This window comes from Parasteatoda tepidariorum, chromosome 2 (assembly GCF_982258835.1).
Source record: "Parasteatoda tepidariorum strain Cologne lab strain chromosome 2, Ptep-v5.0, whole genome shotgun sequence".
In the NCBI taxonomy this organism is placed as follows: Eukaryota; Metazoa; Arthropoda; class Arachnida; order Araneae; family Theridiidae; genus Parasteatoda; species Parasteatoda tepidariorum.
The window spans coordinates 75,614,760-75,634,632 of record NC_141756.1 but is presented as its reverse complement, the minus strand read 5'-3'; the positions used below and the strand labels follow the sequence as shown (position 1 = coordinate 75,634,632).

General features: G+C 32.4%; 1 protein-coding gene across 1 annotated transcript; it reads right to left on the bottom strand.

Annotated features, from left to right (window-relative positions):
• Positions 1-7,595: 7,595 nt before the first annotated feature.
• LOC107437457 (uncharacterized) lies at positions 7,596-15,971 on the bottom strand. The gene is made up of 4 exons (XM_016049460.5): positions 15,892-15,971; positions 12,490-13,262; positions 12,265-12,412; positions 7,596-10,356 (listed from the first exon to the last, which is right to left on the bottom strand). Exons 2-4 carry the CDS (start codon positions 13,234-13,236, stop codon positions 10,130-10,132), a joined length of 1,122 nt encoding a protein of 373 aa, XP_015904946.4. The 5' UTR covers positions 13,237-13,262; positions 15,892-15,971; the 3' UTR covers positions 7,596-10,129.
• Between the last annotated feature and the right edge of the window lie 3,902 nt (positions 15,972-19,873).

Genomic DNA, 19,873 nt, shown 5'->3' with positions numbered 1-19,873 from the left:
TCAGTTCCGTAGCCTTGTAATTTTGAACTCAATCCAGAAGACAAGGAAGCTCCTGGATCAAATATAGGGAGAAATTTGCCTTCGTGGAGGACTTTCTGATGGAACTAACCCGCATTTGCGTTACAGGGAGAGGAAAACCACAAAAATCTCTCACACTCAGTCTGACTTCAAAGGAATCCCCATGATCCGATCTACCACAGAGGATACTTTACGTAAGCACTTTGGTGCGAGCCGGGTGTGGAATTCATATCGATCAGCCATTGCTGGGATTCGAATCCGGATCACCTCATTGGAAGGTGAGCGCTCTATCCCCTGAGCTACCACGGCTTTACTACCAGAGAATTAAGATTGTAAAATGATCGTAAAAAAGTCATTAAAATTGCAATAACTTTCGAAAAAAATTGAATTTAAAAAAAGAAAAGAAAAAAAAACTTCGTGTTGAGTTTTAAAAAAAAAATATGGCTTTTTCAGCATTCTTGCGGTCTGCAGTGCGGCACGCATGGTACTTTTTGCTACAAGTTCAACAGTTAATAATTCTCGAACTGATCATCAAATGTTAATTGTTTTATTCCCTCGGTACTCACTGTACATTTTTTTACACACCTACCGCAATTTGAAATTTCTAAGTCTTATAGTAACGGCGCAGCTAAACAAAGTTCAAAATTGAACACTCAATACTGCAGCGGTCTTGTAAGATTTTTCATTATCGAAAGATAATATTTTCGACAACTAAGTGTAATTAATAATTTATTAAATACAATTAGATGTTTAATTATTAACAATAAAAAAATAAGGACAGTTTGCTCCTGGTGTTTTAAAAATGGAGTTGAACACACAAAGGCACCACCACCTTCAATAGCTTAGGGTCCAGATATGCTTAAATCCAGCCCTGCTTCCAGTTGATTTTCCATAGTTAGAACCCTAATTATTTCCCAAAAACTGTGTCACCATATTATCGGATTGAGTAAATTTTTTCCACCAAGGAGAGGTACATCCGAACCAACAGCAGCCATTCCCCTAGTAGTAAACCTTTCTCCAAACTAGATTTTGCATTCTAAAGCTGAAAATTGGAACTACACAACTGTGTAATTTGTTTGTCAAAACTTTATTATCTTGTACACCAAAAAAGTGTTTAACATAAAGCTATCACGTCAACATATCAGAACGATTATGAACTAGGAGTTCCGAAATAAACCCAAAGCAATTGGATGCCCCAAAAAATATGTGAAAGTTTAGGTTTCAATACTGTTTCTTGTGATACAGTAAAAATTTGCTTTCGAAAGTTTAAAGCTGGGATTTCGACATTGAAAATGAATTACATTTAATGAAAAAGGTAGAAAAACCATTACTTCAATGATTATGTAGGAACATTATAAAGGTCAGCAATATTTGTAAGACTGGTTAAGACTAAACAGGATTATTTAAAGGGAAATTTTGAATGACACATCCCTACTCTATCTAGATGTAAATTTCATTTAACAATTTTTTTTCAATGCCCACCACATCTAGCAACTATATATCAACGTGGTACTTAAAGGGCGGTCCTCTTTTTCGTGCGCAACATACAGGTTTATCAACGGTACTCCAACAACAGGAGGAAGATAGATAGAACAGAGAGAAATTACATTCATGCCCGAAGCAGAAATCGAACCCGCGACCTTTCTGACGTGAGGTTTGCTTCCTGACCACCATACTAGCCTGTTGGCGTTATTGAACACCCTACTCCAGAAAATAAAGCAATAAGCTAACTTGTATTGATTACTTTGGTTGTTCTTAATTTCTTCAGAAATTAAGAGAGCTAGTGTAATTAATAAAAATTAATATTTATGAGCGATAGTCAAAATAATTGACCACACTTGTTTTGATTAAAATATGAGACACTTTTTTTTCTTTTATTATCAATCAATATTTATTTGACCCAAAAGATGTTGTTGTTGTAGTTCATTTACGTCATACTAGAGCTGCACAATGGGCTATTGGCGACGGTCTGGGAAACATCCCTGAGGATGATCCGGAGACATGCCATCACAATTTTGATCCTTTGCGGAGGGGATGGCACCCCCGCTTCGATAGCCCGACGACCTGCACGCGAAGTCGAGCACTTTACGGTAGAACAGTTTAACGAGGACCAATACCGCACACCCTCGGTCCCTACGCAGACTGATCCAAGTGGTCACCCACCCGCACACTGACCGCAACCAGTGATGCTTGACTTCGGTGATCTGCTGGGAACCGTGTCTTAGCGATCGGTCCACTGCGGGACTGACCCAAAAGAGTTCAACGCACTTAAATATAAATTTTCATTATCGATAACATTTGCATATATTTTTATCTTTCTACAACGATGCAGGATTCATTATGAACCTCACTAATAATACATAATTTCTCAAAATAAAAATTTCACTTTTACCCTTTTACGAGGGTTGCTATTTATATTTCTGGCCTTGGCAACAGTAAGTGTTGCTAGGCGACCGCAGACGATTTTACTCGAAAGTTTGATATTTTTAAACACAAATTCAGCAGACGATTTACCATTATAGCTTCATTTGTGTTGTTGACAGTAAATTGAAAAGTTCTTCTCTTTCAAAAAATGGAATTGAATCGTGAACATTTTCGTGCGATTATTTTTCATAACTTTCGACGTGGATTGTCAAGACAAGAGTGCTTCGATGAACTTAATTCTTTATTCAGCGATAAAGCGCCATCCTACAGCACTGTAAAAAATTGGTATAACGAATTTATTAAAAATTGGTATAACGAATCGTGGTCGATGTTCGATCCAGGACGAATCCCGTGAAGGTCGTCCAAAATCCGTTGTTGTGCCAGAAAAGATCGATGCTGTGCGTGAACTGATAAAGCAAGATCGTCATGTGACATACCGTGAGATACAGGCGTCTTTGGACATTAGTATGACTAGCATCAATAAAATATTGCATGAACATTTGAGCGTAAAAAAAATTTGTTCGCATTGGATCCCGCATAATCTGACAAACGCTCAAAAAAAGGCTCATGTCGATTGGTGCAAGGAAATGTTGGAAATATACGTTCAAGGTAGATCAAAGGCTGTGTATAACATCTACACAGGTGACGAATCATGGATCTATGCATATGAGCCGGAAACAAAACAGCAATCAACTGTATGGGTCTTCCAAGACGAGGCAAAACCAACAAAAGTTGTTCGAGGAAGAAGCACATCGAAACAAATGATTGCCTGTTTCTTCGGCATTAACGGTCATGAGGCGTTAGAGCAACGCAGGACGGTCAATTCTGAATGGTACACGACCATTTGTTTGCCAGAAGTCATAGGAGAAATTCAAAAAAAGCAGAAGAGCAGGCGAATCATTCTTCATCATGACAGTGCGAGCTCTCACACATCGACTCAAACAAAGGCATTTCTGACGGAGCGAAAGATCGAACTGATGGGTCATCCGCCGTACAGCCCTACTTTGGCACCCAATGACTTCTTCTTATTCCCACACATCAAAAATAAATTACGTGGACAACGATTTTCGACCCCCGAAGAAGCGGATGATGCATTCAAAACGCATGTTTTGGAGTTACCTCAATCGGACTGGAAAAAGTGCTTTGAAAATTGGTTCAAACGCATGCAAAAGTGTATTGATCATCATGGAGAATATTTTGAAAAGCAATAAAACCAATTTCGATCCTACATATTTGTTTTTTCATTATTAGGCCAGAAATATATATAGCAACCCTCGTATTAAGTGTTAGTAACCGTATCTTATATTCCAAGAAACTTAGAAATACCGGGTCCGAAAATCCAGTTATGTAAAATTGAATCATTTATCAAGCCGGTTACGGGTACTATACAAAAATTTTAAATTACTCAACTGGTTTTGGGTACCCGATTAAATTTTGATTTATTACCGGACAGGGTTATAAAACCATTTTCGTAAAACAGCCGATAGGCTTATACTCCCTCAACAATTAGAAATTTTAAAAAGCCTCCCTCATTATTTCAGACAAAAAAAATTCTTCAGGAATTATGAATTAAAATTTCTCCAAGTAAAAAACAAGAAAAGAATAAAAAATAAATCCCTATATGTGATGCTTAGAGAACTTTAACTGCTATGTAATTTAATCTCACTCCCTTCAATAAAGGAGTCTCAGCAAAAGAAACGAAGTTTAAAAATAGGACCAATTATAGTTATACTAAGAAGTTACAATAAATTTATTCTTTATAAACTTATACCGCGCTTATTTATTCTTTATAAAGAATTCTTAACAAACTTATACCGCGGTTTACACAAAAAAAGATGCTGCACAGTGGTGTCATCTATGGTAAATAAACTTAATTATAATCTAGCCTATCCATTTTTACTAGAACGGATCTGACGGACATTCGAATTAAAATAAAGCGAAATACAAGATTGACCTGACCTTGTGCAATAACTTTCGCTCCGATACGGACAAATGCGTTAAGAAGCTTGGTAGTCGTTGGTCTTCCTGTAACTAGCATGGGGAAGTGAACTTTCTCCAAGTTAAAATATTAGTCCCACAATTCTTGAATACTCATTGTACAACATAGTCAGGGTTGCCACTCAAATCTGGGGAAAAAATTCCCTGTACATGTTATACGCAATATATTAAGAGAAAACAACAATTACTCTGCTCTTGTGTGAGCTATATTGGGTTAACTATATTTATTAGGTTCAATTGCTGAAAAAATAGCTGAACATACTTAAATAATGCTACGGTAAATGAAGTAGTTTAGTATAGTATCATGGTTAAATATTCCATAGATTACGCTTTGAGTGGTCACCATTTTTTAAAAGACCAAAATAAAAATAAAAACAAAATTCCCTGTATTTTTCCAGTTTGTAAAGAAAAACTCAAATTTCCCTGGATTTTCCGTTATTTAAGGTGATTTTTAAATTCCCTGTATTTTCCAGGTTTTCTCTATGGAGAGGCAACCCTGATAATGAAGATACATCAATGGCTTCAGTACAGTACGAGAACAACTGGGTATAATATAAAAAAAACACAACTACTTCCACTCCAAAAATTTTACTAGGAATATTTACCTTTTAGTTTAATTAATAAGCTGAGTTTTAAATATGTTTACTAAATTCATAAACTTAGATAAAACAACAAAATAAATTATTTCAAAAGGAACTAGACTAATACATTTCCAACCTGACGAGTTGCGACTCATAACACATTTCGTTTAATGTTTACTTGTCGCTAGAAATCAGGTTCGCAGGTAAATGCTGTTTACTTGTTAAATTTAGTAGGAATAACACGACCTGTGTACCTATCGTTAGTTTTTTTAGTAGGATATAGTATACCCAATTGGGAAAAATTGTTCGACACACGAAGTTCGAGTGCACCGCAACCTTTAACATTTTCAAATCATTCGAAGTGGACGCTATATGCAACGTTATAGAACTAAAACAGCGGTGACCCTTACGATTTCTTAAAGGAGTTCCAAGATATATGGAATGATTACTCAAAAGTAGAAGGAATAAAGAAAAACTTTTCTATGCTGATCCATCCATATAACTGTTGCTTTCATTTAAGAATTAAATTTTAGAAAATTGCCTTAATTCTATTTATTAAAGAACCAGGTGCCTCATCCCACAGGCGACTGCCCAGTCTATTATTATTCACCTAAATGAACGAATTTTTCTCCATGCTTATTTATAAAATAAAATAACATACTTCACATTCAATATTCTCACCAAGTTTCAAAATATACTCAAGTATTCAAAACAAGATTCATAAGTTTAGTTTACTACACGGAAAAGGCGTTTTGAAAAGAAAAAATTTTCTTTCAACTGAGGTTTTTAACAGTAAATTAAAAAATTTACAAGCGGTCAACAAAACCAAAATTTGAACCCTGGAACTGTCAAGTTAGATGAATACATAGACCATATTTTAAAAGTACAATTGCTATCAAAACATAACTAGTACCGAAAAATTATTTCCTCACACCAATATTTTATTCAATCAGCTCATTAAGTGGAATGTTAAGTAGTGATACACCACACTCAACAAGACCTCACTCAGATAACTTCATCTCTAGTTAATACAGAGAACCTTTAAATAATTAAAAATGGAAGCACCTTATCTCAAAAAAAATTTTCAACAGCTTCAGAAAACTAACTTACAATTATTTCATTGATGTGCTGCTTTCTTTGAACTTTCATTAAACCTAAAATATTTCAAAAAACCTGAACTAAATACTGTACATTTTTATTGATTTTCAAAGAGTAAATGGCAAAACTATCATGGTGTAATCTTTTTATTGTAAAGGATTGTAAAATACCAAATTAATTTTATAATTACTTAGCTTTAAGCTTTACCAGCTGCATCCAATAAATCTTTCATAATGAGCATGAACTTTTTAAGAGCATTAAGTCAGATTAAAAAAAATTTAGTTGTGACATCTAACATTTTAAAAACTACAATACAAGATTCTGAATCGCATTGCGTCATGAAATGAAAATTGCTCAAAAGTTCAAATCCTGCATGCTGGTACCATACCTGTTAAGCTCAGCTAAGTAATTTTTTTACTATCATATATTGAGGGTAACTGCTACATATTAGATTTTCAAATCCACGACTATCCAAGAATTTTTCACGACTTTGAGTTACTATTTTCTTCGAAAATAAATTTTTAAAAAAACATTATAATAAACATTAATTGATGATAGGTAGAGCCAAAACTTTTATTCCTCATCTTAATAGATTTTAAATTTAAAAAAAAACAGTAAAGAGTTAAAGCAATAAGAAGAGATTAAAAAAATTCAAAAGCAAAGTTTTTTTCTGCAGAGTTATTCTTAAGATACTTTTCTTGTTCATCGAAAAATTAAATTATCTTGGATTTTTCTGTTCTTATTTCGGAATTTAAAAAATTCACTTATGACTGGCTTGCTTCAGCTAGAATTTTATACAATAAAAGTTGTGATATCACAGATTAGGTTCCCTTTTATTTCTTTAAAGAACACCATAATTTTTCAAGAACAGGATAAAAACAAATTTTATTCAAATATGACTGAGTGGGGATTTTTTTACAAATTCGGATTTTTTTGGAATATCATGAAATTGCAGGAGGGGGTAAATTCAATTATAAAAATCAGACTTTTCGGCAATCTAAATCAATGCATTTTCACAAATCTTTTTAAAAGTTATTAAAATCATGACTAAACTTGTTCAATACCGAAAGTATGTATTTATTCTATTTCATGTAGCACTATTAACCAGGATAAAAAAAAAATTTATCTATAAGAATAATTTCAAAACCATTTTGAAAGTCATATCTATATTAAAAAATAAAATCCTAAAATTTGGAATGAAGTCCTTTTCAGTGGTATTTCAGGACAACTGATCATCCTTCATTCACACTTTCCTTTCAGGTTCCACAGCAGTTATTTGATCACTTCATTGTTAAGTCTTCTACTTATTAAGTGAAAAGGAAAAAAAAAAACAGATTATTTTCCTACTTAAGTTAAAATTCATGTTAATTGCTAGTTTCATATTTGTGAAATTAAAATTCAGTAATGAATTTCTAAATTATCTTCATGTATTTTTTCATTAACAATAGCCGTAAAACTGCAAAATGAAAAACAAAATTAATACAAAAAAACTAAGTTTATTCATATAATAATAGTTACATTCTTTGCTCTCACTTAACATGCAACATAAGCATATGAGCATGTTTTACAACAGAGAACAGTACATGATCACATAACAATACTCATATTAGCAAAATTACAGATGACAGCTATAAGAGCTGTTCCTCACAATCTTCTTAACGTTTCCTGAAAAACCTAGCCACCTTACCAATGACTTTCACTGTCACCTTACCAATGACATTTCAATAACCTCGTCACCTTACCAATGACAACACTTCACAAAACAAAAATTCTTAACTAAATAGGAATTAAAGAAACTTTTCAACTCACCATTTATTATGTGTATCCTCTTCTCTGTTCTTGATCTTCATTGCGAGACAAGCGGGTTTGTGGCGGAATTTGCGAGACGCGATAACGGCACTAAAAGGCTTATGTTCAAGTAGATCAATAACATGTGACATAAATATACAAACCCAAGGGAAGGTTTAAAATACATTGAGCATTCAAAATTTTAAAAATATTATAGTATTTCATACAATCAGTAACTTACTTTAAAATATACAAGAAATTGCACTGCACGTTGATTTGTCAAGCCTTATAAAAATCTAATCATTACTGTAACAAATTTCCAATATTACGGAAATTAATTTCTAGATATTAACAAAATGAAAGTCCAGCTATTATAATAAGAAATCCAGCTATTTTAATTTTAAAAATATTAAGAACTATTTTAACAGAAATCAAATGTTCAAGCAATTAAATTAAAAATTTGAAAAGGAGACAAATCAACACACAATAGAAATCATGTCATGTCTTATAACCTACTTCCAATTATGCAGGGAGTTTTGAATCATGTACAGATATTTACATACTATTACAAAAGATTAATTTTTTATTTAAGTTACTGTTAACAGATTTAATTAAATAAAAATGACTAGTCATATAATTAAATTCTACAAAAGACATTTTAAAAAATTAAATCTACAAAAGAAAAATTTTAGAGTAGTAGATTCTGAGATTGCATGATAGCAATTGAACCCACTGATATTGATTTAGTCTGAAAATAATTTGAGTAAAGGCTAATTTTGTAACAATTTCATTTTAAGTTTCACACTTGACAACATTTGAAATTGAAGTTCTGTTATGAATATTTCAAACCCAACATAGGAGAAATAGGTTTTAAGAAAGAATCAATGATAAGTATAAGTATTTTAAATGAAATCAAGAAGTGGTTATTTAGTTTTCTAAATAATTTAAAAATTAAATCCTGCATGCCTCCCTACTATCTGAAACAAAACTTCACATTAGGGAGTTCTGGAGAATATCTCTAGAAATGCTTAACATATCCATAGCTTTTTTAATAAGAAAATCTTTATCAGGCAAAATTAACTTAAGATTAATATTTTTCAATTTTTCATAAACTGTTTAAAAATTGTTAATGCTAGTTAATTTAATCAAAAGCAAAAATCAAGATTACCTTTATAGAAAAATTTAAGGTATGAATTTAATATACTTAATTTCAAAAAGATTCAGAATTAGAACATAATAGAATTGCTAACTTCCTTGAGAAACAAATAGGCAATTGATTACCAGAATTGTTTTAACTACCCTAAGACAAAATTTGCAGATCAAATTTTATATGCAGAATACGGCTAATGAGATACAAAAAATAAAATAGGTGGTGTAAAGGCTAACTCCAAGATAAAAATTGTTATTAAAAATAAGGCTTCATTTTTCTTGTTTTAGATTGATAATTTGAAAGATATTTTAAATATTAATAAATATAAAAATTTAATAATTTTTATAAAGAACTTAAAATTTAATAACTTTTAAGTTCTTTAATTATCAAACTTGCCAACCCACCTAACTGAAAAATTTGGGAAATTTCACAGAAGCCGGAAATTTTCGCATGAAAATACAGAAAATTAAAATTCTCCTAAATGAGTAATGTATACCTTTGTCATATCTTATGAAATTTTAATACTAACATAGCAAAGCACTAATCAATAAAATTAATCAGTCAAGAGACATTTTATTTAAACAAAAACATTCAAAAAGATTTCTACAGAAAAAAAAATTTGACTATCTTTTTCTGAGTAATAAATACCTGCATAAAATATAATTGTTTAAACTGAATGATTAATGATTTGTTTTTTAAATAATGCAGACATGAACCACATTTTATTTTCAAATCATGTGCAACTGTTCAATATTGCCAAAATGAATCACTATTTACCAAGTTAAAATCATGTGCGTTGATGTTTAGAAACATGAAATTCTTTGAACTATATGATAACAAATCTTGCAATTTATTAATTGCCTAAATAGGAATAATGATGGTACAAATTTGAAACATTTTAATAAAAATCACAGTATAATGACTATATATGGTTTTAATAATACTATTACAAACCGCATCTTTCTACCTTTTTTCTCTAAAGAGCAGGAAGGAGAGCTGGCAAGTATAAAATGTAGTTAGTTTCAATTTCACAGAAACTAAACTTCAATTTCCCAAAAACCTTTTAAGCCACCTATATGCAAAGTAAACCCTTCTTGATTTCATTTAAAAATTTTAAAGTTTCTTTTTTAGACAGATAGTTACCTTGCTGTTGTTGTGAGTCTTGAGATAGTAGGGCCGAGTCATCTTGATAACTCGGTCCAGCATCTCCGTATACAACCATTGCATTTTCATTACTATGAGATGGGCCGGCAACAGGTGAAACAGGTGGATCTAATTCTAAAAGTTCAGGTTTAATATCTGAAACAAAAAAGTAAAAGAATTAAAATTATTTGATCAAAAATCACATATCAGAATACAGATACTGAAATAGGTAAGATATTCAGCAGAAAGTTATTGCTCGAATCACTTAGATTAAGTTTCAAGCAATATTTTTTAGTTAACTGATTAAAATGTTATTTCTTTAGGCACTGTTTATTGGAAAATTTGAAACATCAAGAATATTGCTAACAAAAAATTCATTGTTGTCAACTCTGGGGATATTACTATATCATGATCAGCCACACTAGTCACTAAGATGCCTAATAGATTTCAAACTAGCTAATCTATAAAAATAAAGATGTTAAAGTTTGATGGGAGGGGGGATAAGCTACAATACTTTTAAGAGTGAAAACCTTTTCTGTAATGATGCTGCTCTTGAAGTCAGCACAACTAGGTGATTATTCTAACATAGGTCAATAGCTCAATTCAATGGAAAAAATCATGATTAAATTTTTTTCACGTTGTTATTAATTCATTCTCATTTTGTACATTTAAAGAAAAATCGCAAAAACCATAGCAACAATTGTTGGAAAAAGAGACAAAAGATATAAAATAGTTGCCATCATCATATCTTCCTCTAACAAAATTTTAATATCAAATTCAAATAATATGAAGTTAGATACTCTAACTCATATATTATAAAAAATGCACATTTATATGTACACATTTGTTTGTACATAAAAACAAGTTTAAAATTAAAAAATTTTTTGATTATTTTTCGATAATTAAGATCCCCAAATTAACTAATATAACACAAAACCAATTAAAAAGCTATATATTTCATATCTAGTTATAAGGGGGAATGAAAAAAGGAAAACTTATTAATCTAAATAAAAACAATACTTTAAAATTATCAAATGGAAACATTAAAAAAAGGCACTAACAGCATTCATTGATATGCACTTTCTTAAATCAACATGCCACTCCATTATGTTTAATGAGGGCAGCTTATTAGAAAAACTGACACAGGAGAAAATAAAACATTTGTCTTTTCTAGCCTACTCTGAATCTTATTCTTTCACACTACTACTCATAAAAACAGGAAATTTTATTTCTAAGAGCTATGGAACAGGTGAATTTGTAACTTGCTTCCTTTCTCAGTTCTAATTTGCGGCTGCTTAGTTTAGACATAAAAAAGTTTGTTTTATTTATTTTTCATAAATGACACATTTCCTAATTTAATGCTCATCACAAAAAAATTACTATCACAATTCAACAAAACGAATATCACCACGTACCTTTTTTTCTATTGTAAATCACTGTAAATTTGTATGACTATTTTTTTATTATTGATACTTCATTCAAATTAAAAGAGGAAAAAAAAACCCTAAGATATTACATTAGCTTCCTGTAGTGGGAGCATTCACATAGCGTGAATTCCAATACCCTTAGTCTGATTGGTTAAAATGTAAGATGTCTATCCAGCTTTTGACATTAAACAGTGAGGAAGAATAAAGTTTGGATAAAATGAAAGCACAGCAAAAATGGGGGATGGGGGAAACTCATGCTATTCATTTGAGTCACTTTTCGGCTTCAAAGAATCGCTGATTTTACGCAATTCATCACAAATTGGTCGCTTTTACTCATACTTCTACTAAAATAGTCGCCATAGTTGCTATTGTTTTAAAACAGTATTTAGTCGCCCTGTTTTAACCTTGGAAATTTCACTTTTTTAAAATGCATTAGAAATATTTTAAAAATGCAGTGACTAATGGAGCTAAAATAAACTTTTTCATAACAAAAAAAGAAATCAATGATATCTAAATAAGAAAAATTCAAAGAGAAGTTGCACATAGTGAATTGACTAAGTAAACCTCGTTTCAATAAATAAAATAAAATTTAGGAAATATTAAATTAAAGGATAGGGTTAATATTTTGATCTATTACCTGGTGGACTTGACGGCTGCTGACTCGTTTCATCAGATGCAAGGGGTGTAGGAACTATACTCATGCCCATGGAATGATCTGTGCTACTTTTTGGCCTCCTCTGAGGTTCAGATGAAGATGACATTGTAGATAGCCTACTTCTCCTAGCCTGAAAATTAACAGTTTTATTAATACAATATATACCACATTACAAATCATACTAAAAAAAGGGTTACCGAAACCAACCTCTTCTGTCGTTAGAGTTTGTTGCAGCAGTTTGGCTGGCTCTACACCAAATTCACTTTCATTTTCAGATGCTCCTCCTTCCATATGGAGGTCTTGTGATGAGGCTACAGATGAGGTTTTATGATATGAGTTTGATGAATGAGATTGCAAAGGCACACGTGATTGCTGTACATTTTGGAATTGTCTACTATTGTCCATTGAAATATCACCCGAAAGCTCTTCTATATCTGGAGAAGTTGGTTGTTTGATCTTAGGTTCACGCTCATTTGAGTCACTATAGTCCGAACCACTAAGTGAACGTTTCCGATTTCTAACTTTCCGCCGTTTACTATGAGGGGGCGGAGTGTCCGTATGACTTTGTCTAGAATCCTCTTGTGATGTTTGGCCTTTTTCATTTGTAACTTCCGCTAAACCTTTGACTCTTAAAGTCTCTGCAGTTTTCATAAGAGCAGATAATTGGTCTTGAGCCACATTCACTTCACCATGATACATGAACTCAATAATAGCTTTGAGTTCAGTGTATTTCATGTCTTTTAAAATTACAATAGGGTGCTGACAAGGATTTTCCAAGAACAAAGCCTGGAAAAATGGGCTGCATGCCGACAGCACCATTTTATGTGCTTTTAAGCTCAAACCATCACAAGCAAGTGTGACATCTACCATAGATTCTGTTGAGAGGAGGTTTTTGAACACATCCATCATGTTGTTCATGTGGTTGTTCCATTTTAAACAGAATTGCTGCGACATTGTAGCACAGATGAATGACTAGCGTCCTGCAAAGACATAAGTTGTTAGATATTAATTAAAATGTAGAAAATCAGGGTGACTGCTTTATGACTCATAACTTCTAGATTAATTGTGTAAAATAATTTTAAATTCTGAAGAAAATTGCAACCATGTGTAAAATTAGCTCTTCTCAGTCAACCAGGCAATTGAAATTTCATTAAAATTATTTTACTTTTATTCTATTTAATTTTCATGTGTTAAAAAATAAAAATTGAAAAACTTCATGGATAGAAAAATTATTTGACTTGGCATGGCTTATCATATAATTGAAGACTTCCAAATTAAAACATGCAATATAGGGATGATTGTGAGCCCAAGCCAAAATTCCGGAAAATTTCTTGAGTTAGAAGAAAGTTTAAATTGAAAAAAATTTAAACAAGTTTATTTTTCCTTTTTCTACAAATATGTATTTTTTTTCCAGAGTTCATGATTAAAACAACTATTTACTGATAAAAAATGAATATTAATCATGATTATAAGCTTTTAAAGTATTTCTCTGGCTCTCCCTTACAAACAAATAAAATAAACTATGTTTTTAAGTTCCACCTTTGAAAATTTTATTTCCAGAAACTTCTGTGATCAATGATTTTTTTTAAACGTCTGGACCTTCAATCTCCGGAAACTTCCGGATCACAGTTGGCGAAAAATCCGGAAATCCGGATTTTTTCCGCAGCACAATCAGCCCTAACAATATAAATTATCTCTAATCTTAGTCATTCAGACAATTGCCTCAACATATTAAAAAAAAATTACAGAAAAGACAAACTAAAAAGTTATAATATAATTATAAATTTTTAAATGCATTCAACACAGATGGGGTACAAATTAACAGAAATATAATCTGAGAGGTTCATATAAAACATTTATTAAGATGCTTGATTAATGATTAATCGTCCATATATCAACTATAAGTTCTACCTTACAGGGAAGCTTTGAATTTTTCTTCATGACATAACAATTGAAACAGACTGAGGACTAAGAACTCATTTAATATCATGACTATCTCAAGAGCAGCTAGGGGATATTTCCATAGCCATCTGTTGCAACGACTACAATTGAATAAGATGCCAAGCAGAATTTTTAAAAAAAAAAAAAAAAAAACAGCAAGTTTCCTGGGTGAGTGGCAGCTATACCTTTCAAGTTCGGTGATGTTATTTTGAAAATGCTTGGGGGCAACTGTCTGGAAATTGGCAATACATGACAATTATTCTGCTACAAATCACAATACATAAATCTGCCCTGTAACTTCATCCATAATTATGTATTTATTTCACTTATATGGTTGATATATAGTTAAAATATTAAAGTATAACCTTGAAAATAGTTATCGTAGAATATACTACATCATTGAAAATATTCTAAAATCTTTGCCATTAGGGTACCTTTCCCGTAAACGAATAACCCTTGCAAACAGACAATTTTTACAGTCCCACTTAACGGTTAAACTATATTTGTTTAATCATCCTAAATGAAATGGTGTTCAAAAATATTAAAATTAACTTGAAGGGTAAATTAAATACATAAAATAAACAATAGTATATTTCAGAAAAATTTAAATAAGGAATTTGCAGTAGGATCCAGTTACCCAGATGGGAGCACAAGCTAATTCTACAATCTAATATTTAAAATCAGCGTTCCCTGAGAAGTTAAACATAATTTAGTAGCAACTCTAAAACCCGAGTTAAATTATAGAATAATTTTAATTCGATTATTTCAGCAGATTATAAAATTTAACGACCAGATTTTTCAGTGCCTTAAGAGGGTATTGAGAAGCTCGGATAATATAGAAAACGTAAAAACGCGCATAATTAAAACCAAGCATAAAATATCAGTTACACTATATGAGAGCCATTATTCACCGAAATTTGTATACATTATCATATATTACTCTTAATCCGCTTTATTAGGTACTACGAACGTCTAGTACAATTTCGAGAAAAGCAAATTCCATCATGAAATTGCAACATTTAAATAAAAAATTAATAATCTATCCTTAATTAGAATAGTTAAATACTATTAAAAACTAAAATTCATACTAAAATATAACATTCACAAGTACATTAATTTCAAATGCCAGAAATTTTTCAATATGGCGGCCAGTGACGCGCTATCACACTCAAGAAATTTAAAGTGAATTACCGGTATAATTTTCCTTAAAATAAAGCTCACACAACAACAGAACTAAAATTTACATTTCAATAACCATTTCCCAACACATTAACTAAATCTAAAAGGGACAAGATATCGGCTTTCGAAGCAATTCCAATACTGCAGTATAATGCGCCATTTTCCTTTGAGGAACAATGTTTAAAATGTAGCCCTACTACTAAAATTAAACTAAAATTAAATGGTAAAAAACGATAAATTTAATCATTAGTCCTTAATTTAGGATGCTTCAAAATTATTTGAAGCTGCAATAATCAGTTGCACGATTTAAAATTATTTCTTTTACCTATCCACCCGCTAACAGGTAACGCCGACAGCCGCCATATTTCATCTACAAATTAAGTTTAACTTCTTAGTTATGTAGAGACAATTTAAGAATAAATTAGTGGCAGAAAATTTAATTATTACAGAAAAGTTACTTAAAAAATACATAATTAAAGCGTTAATTACCTGAATAACTATACAAAAAAAAATGAAGTTCAGAGAAAGAACTAGCTACGTCCTTCCCTGACGACGTCCATATGAAGAATGACGATCACTATATGGTTGCCACCTTTCCTCAAATCTACGAATGAAGTATTTTAGCGCCACCTAGCCCTATATTTTCATTAAAAGCTTAAAGATCATTCGCACTGCATGCATAACATTTGTAGAGAAACGAGCAAGAAACTGATAAATGACTTTTCCAAAAATCACCTAAATTTAAACGACCGATCCATCACTCCACCGATTCGTTTTACATATAGTTTCTATCGCGTCTAGTGTGTAATCGCATGTTGTGTGATAGCTGCTTAAAGTTCATTGGTTACGTAATTGCTTGATGAATAAGGAATCAATTATTCTGTTAATGCAATAAGACAAATGGCTTCTGCGTTCAAAGCCAAAAGTTTCCTATGGTGTGATCTATAACTTTAGAGCACGAATACGCCACTTAGTGCTGGGTACAAAAAACTTCCTAAAGGCGGTACATCCATCAATCATCCTCCAACTCAATCCCAAAACTCCCCTTCTAAAAACAGCTGAGTTGTTGCTGTAGTTTATTTACGTCGCACTAGAGCTGCACAATGGGATATTGGAGACATCCCTGAGGATGATCCGAAGACATGCCATCACAATTTTGATCCTCTGCAGAGGGGATGACACCCCTGCTTCGGTAGCTAGACGACCTGCGCGTGATGTCGAGCACTTCACGGTAGCACAGTTTAACGAGGACCAATACCGCACACCCTCGGTCCCATCACAGGCTGATCCAAGTGGTCAAACACCCGCACACTGACCGCAGCCAGTGATGCTTGACTTCGGTGATCTGCTGGAAACAGTGTCTTAACGATCAGTCCACTGCGGGACTAAAAAAAATAAACAGCTGAGTAAACTAGACAGCTTATGAAAGAGCGAACAGACAAATAATGTGCTTTGTTTACCAGTTCGCAGTGCCTCCTATAGATCTTTCTAGTCGAAAATTATCCTAGGCACGCAAACAAATGTTTAAAAACTATATGTAAGATGCACTGAACACGCATGTACAGTGATATGCGACGTATGTAAGTCACGGTTTCCAATAGATCACCGAAATCACCTGTGAAGGGGTCGAGGGTGCTCGCTGTCGGTCCTCTTTAAAATGTTCTACTGTAAAGTGCGCAACTTCGAGTTCAGGTCGTCGGGCTACCAAAGTGGGAATCATCCAATCAGCCAAGGATCAAAATTATGATGGTATGTCTTCGGATAATCCTCAAGGATGTTTTAAAGACCCTAGCCAATAGCCCATTGTGGAGCTCTAGCCAGGTCTGCTCATAGCGGTGAGCGAACTGAGTGACCATCTAGGGCCGCTAAAAATTAGGGCCACCAAAATTTCAAAACTTGTAAATATAGTTATGTTACAAATTTTTTCTTTCTTCTTTCACTGTCTTGCCACGTTTAGAAAGTTTTTTACTACTTTAGAAATTACATTCCTAGTTTCATCTCTTTCCCAATTAAAAAGGTCATTTATCTTGTAGCCAGTTAATGTGTTAGAAAGTTAATATATCTTTCCCTTTCTTCCACTAGTTGTTGTGAAGAAGACATTGTCATCTTCACTCATCTAGCTATTCAATCCCTGTCAATGAATCAAAGTTTCTAGTTTCAAGGAGGACAGTGAATACTGCAGTAAAACTACAGAACAATACGAAAACAATTTTATTGGTCCTATGCTAAATTTTGTGATTGCCTAAAGAATTTTTTCATACTGTTCCTATAGCCATTACTATCACAGAACGTTAATTTTCAGAAACTGAAAGTTACAAAAACATATATGAGATCAATGAGAACTAATGGCCGTCTTTCATCTTTCTCACTCATTTCTATCGAGAATGATCTATCAATTTCTGTCAGATGCAACAATTTCTGTCAGACGCAATAATTTCTTTGGGTTTTTCAGTTTTAATAGGTCCCGCAGTGGACTGATCGTTAAGACACGGTTCCCAGCAGATCACCGAAGTCAAGCATCACTGGCTACGGTCAGTGTCCGGGTGGGTGACCACTTGGATCAGTCTGCGTAGGGACTGAGGGTGTGCGGTATTGGTCCTCGTTAAACTGTGCTACCGTAAAGTGCTCGACTTCGCGCGCAGGTCGTCGGGCTACCGAAGCGGGGGTGCCATCCCTTCCGCAGAGGATCAAAATTGTGATGGCATGTCTTCGGATCATCCTCCGGGATGTTTCCCAGACCGTCGCCAATAGCCCATTGTGCAGCTCTAGTGCGACGTAAAGTAACAACAACAACAACAGTTTTAATAGAGAATTTTTCTGCTCAATGAGCTAGAAAAATTGCATTATTATTAACCTATTCATATTTGTAAGCAATACAATAATTTTTCCATTACGTTTGTTAAATTTTGGATATAATTTTTCCTATTCCTAAGATATATTATTCATATGAATTATTTTCATTTATTTTTCCAAATCTATCTAATTTCATTTCAGTTAATAATCCATTATATCAGGAATGTAATTTTTAAAATAATAACATCAATTCAACTTTGATGTCATAAAAATTAATTATTTAAAAAATTCCAATTATTGTTCATTTGCGAGTGTGTAGAGTGCTGTCCCCAAGAGCTGCTGTGCACAACTCAAAAAGTGGGTTCAAAATTACAACTCGTAAACTCAAAAATTGGGTCAACTATTCAACGATGTTTATAAAATAAAATATATGCAATAATGGAACAGACAAGGGAGATTTATTTAAAATTTGTTAAATTTTAATAATTTTTCAGTTGCCTATGAACAAAAACACATAAGCCCTTTGCATTATAGTTTGACAACTAACCATTAAGAACCGTGATGGGTCAACGGCATGGATCCTAAAGCGATGATACTCTAGACTCCATGGTCAACGGTTAAGGGCACGGAGCTGTCAGTGAAAGATTGGGTACGATCCTCAGTGGCTTGAAGTCTATCCAGCTTCAGATCAATGGTACCAGTTTGTCTGAGAAGTAAAGATTGGATTATGCGAATTACTGACCACACTTTCACAATCATATCGTCATTTTTGAAATAGTTGAGCCATTAACAACCTCTGTGATCCGGCTGGCCCACAATAGACTGTTGCAGTAATGCTTTTTCTTAATGGCCGTTAAATTAATTTAGGCGCTAGTAAGCTATGAAATTAGTTCTACCAAAAACCTTTTATGTTTAATAAAAAAAAAACTTATTTTCAAATGAGTTTTATGCATTGGTGGAATTCAAGTAATTCAAGATTCGGTTAACTTTCAGGGCTTCATCCAGGTCGATTTTGGTACCATTTTTCGGTACCTTCACAAAATTTAAAAAAAAAAAAAAAATCGGTACCTTCACAAAATTAAACAAAAAAATCGGTATTTCAACAAACTTTGAAAAAAAGAAGGAAAAAAAAAAAAACGCATCTTCACGAAAATAAAAATAAAAAGTTCGAAAGAATTAAAGTGCTGAACAGTTTTCCGAGCGGATATTATTAGCGGTTATTATAATTTTATCTATGTATTCTGCATTTCTATTATTTTTTCAACCATTTATTCAAAAGTAAAAGTTAGCACAATATCAAAATAAGAATTTCTTAATCATAATAAGTTCAATAAATTTTATTAGTAAGTAAGTTAAAAAATTTTTTTAAACTTTATATAAATCTAATTTTTAACCTTAATATTAATCTGTATAGTATATTCCATAATTTCTATGCTGGCTGGCTGTATAATTTACATTGAATTAATAAATGGAATTAATCTGCAAGCTGTCTTATAAGCAATTCCTTGCGCAATATGAGTATGTTTTTTATAGTATTGTACTTTTTGTATACATATGTAGTTTTTTTTTTTATTTTTTTTTTAGTAATACTAATTTTTCACAAATTTTTTTTTTTCACAAAAATAATTTTTTTCTCACAAAAATAGGTACTAGGATTGAGAACCTGGATTAAGTCCTG

Coding starts and splice junctions, on each gene's coding strand:
- LOC107437457 (XM_016049460.5), bottom strand. CDS start 13,236: ATGTCGCAGCAATTCTGTTTAAAATGGAACAACCACATGAACAACATG. Junction 12,413..12,489: donor AAACTCTAACGACAGAAGAG/GTTGGTTTCGGT, acceptor GTTAATTTTCAG/GCTAGGAGAAGTAGGCTATC. Junction 10,357..12,264: donor GCAGCCGTCAAGTCCACCAG/GTAATAGATCAA, acceptor TTTTTGTTTCAG/ATATTAAACCTGAACTTTTA.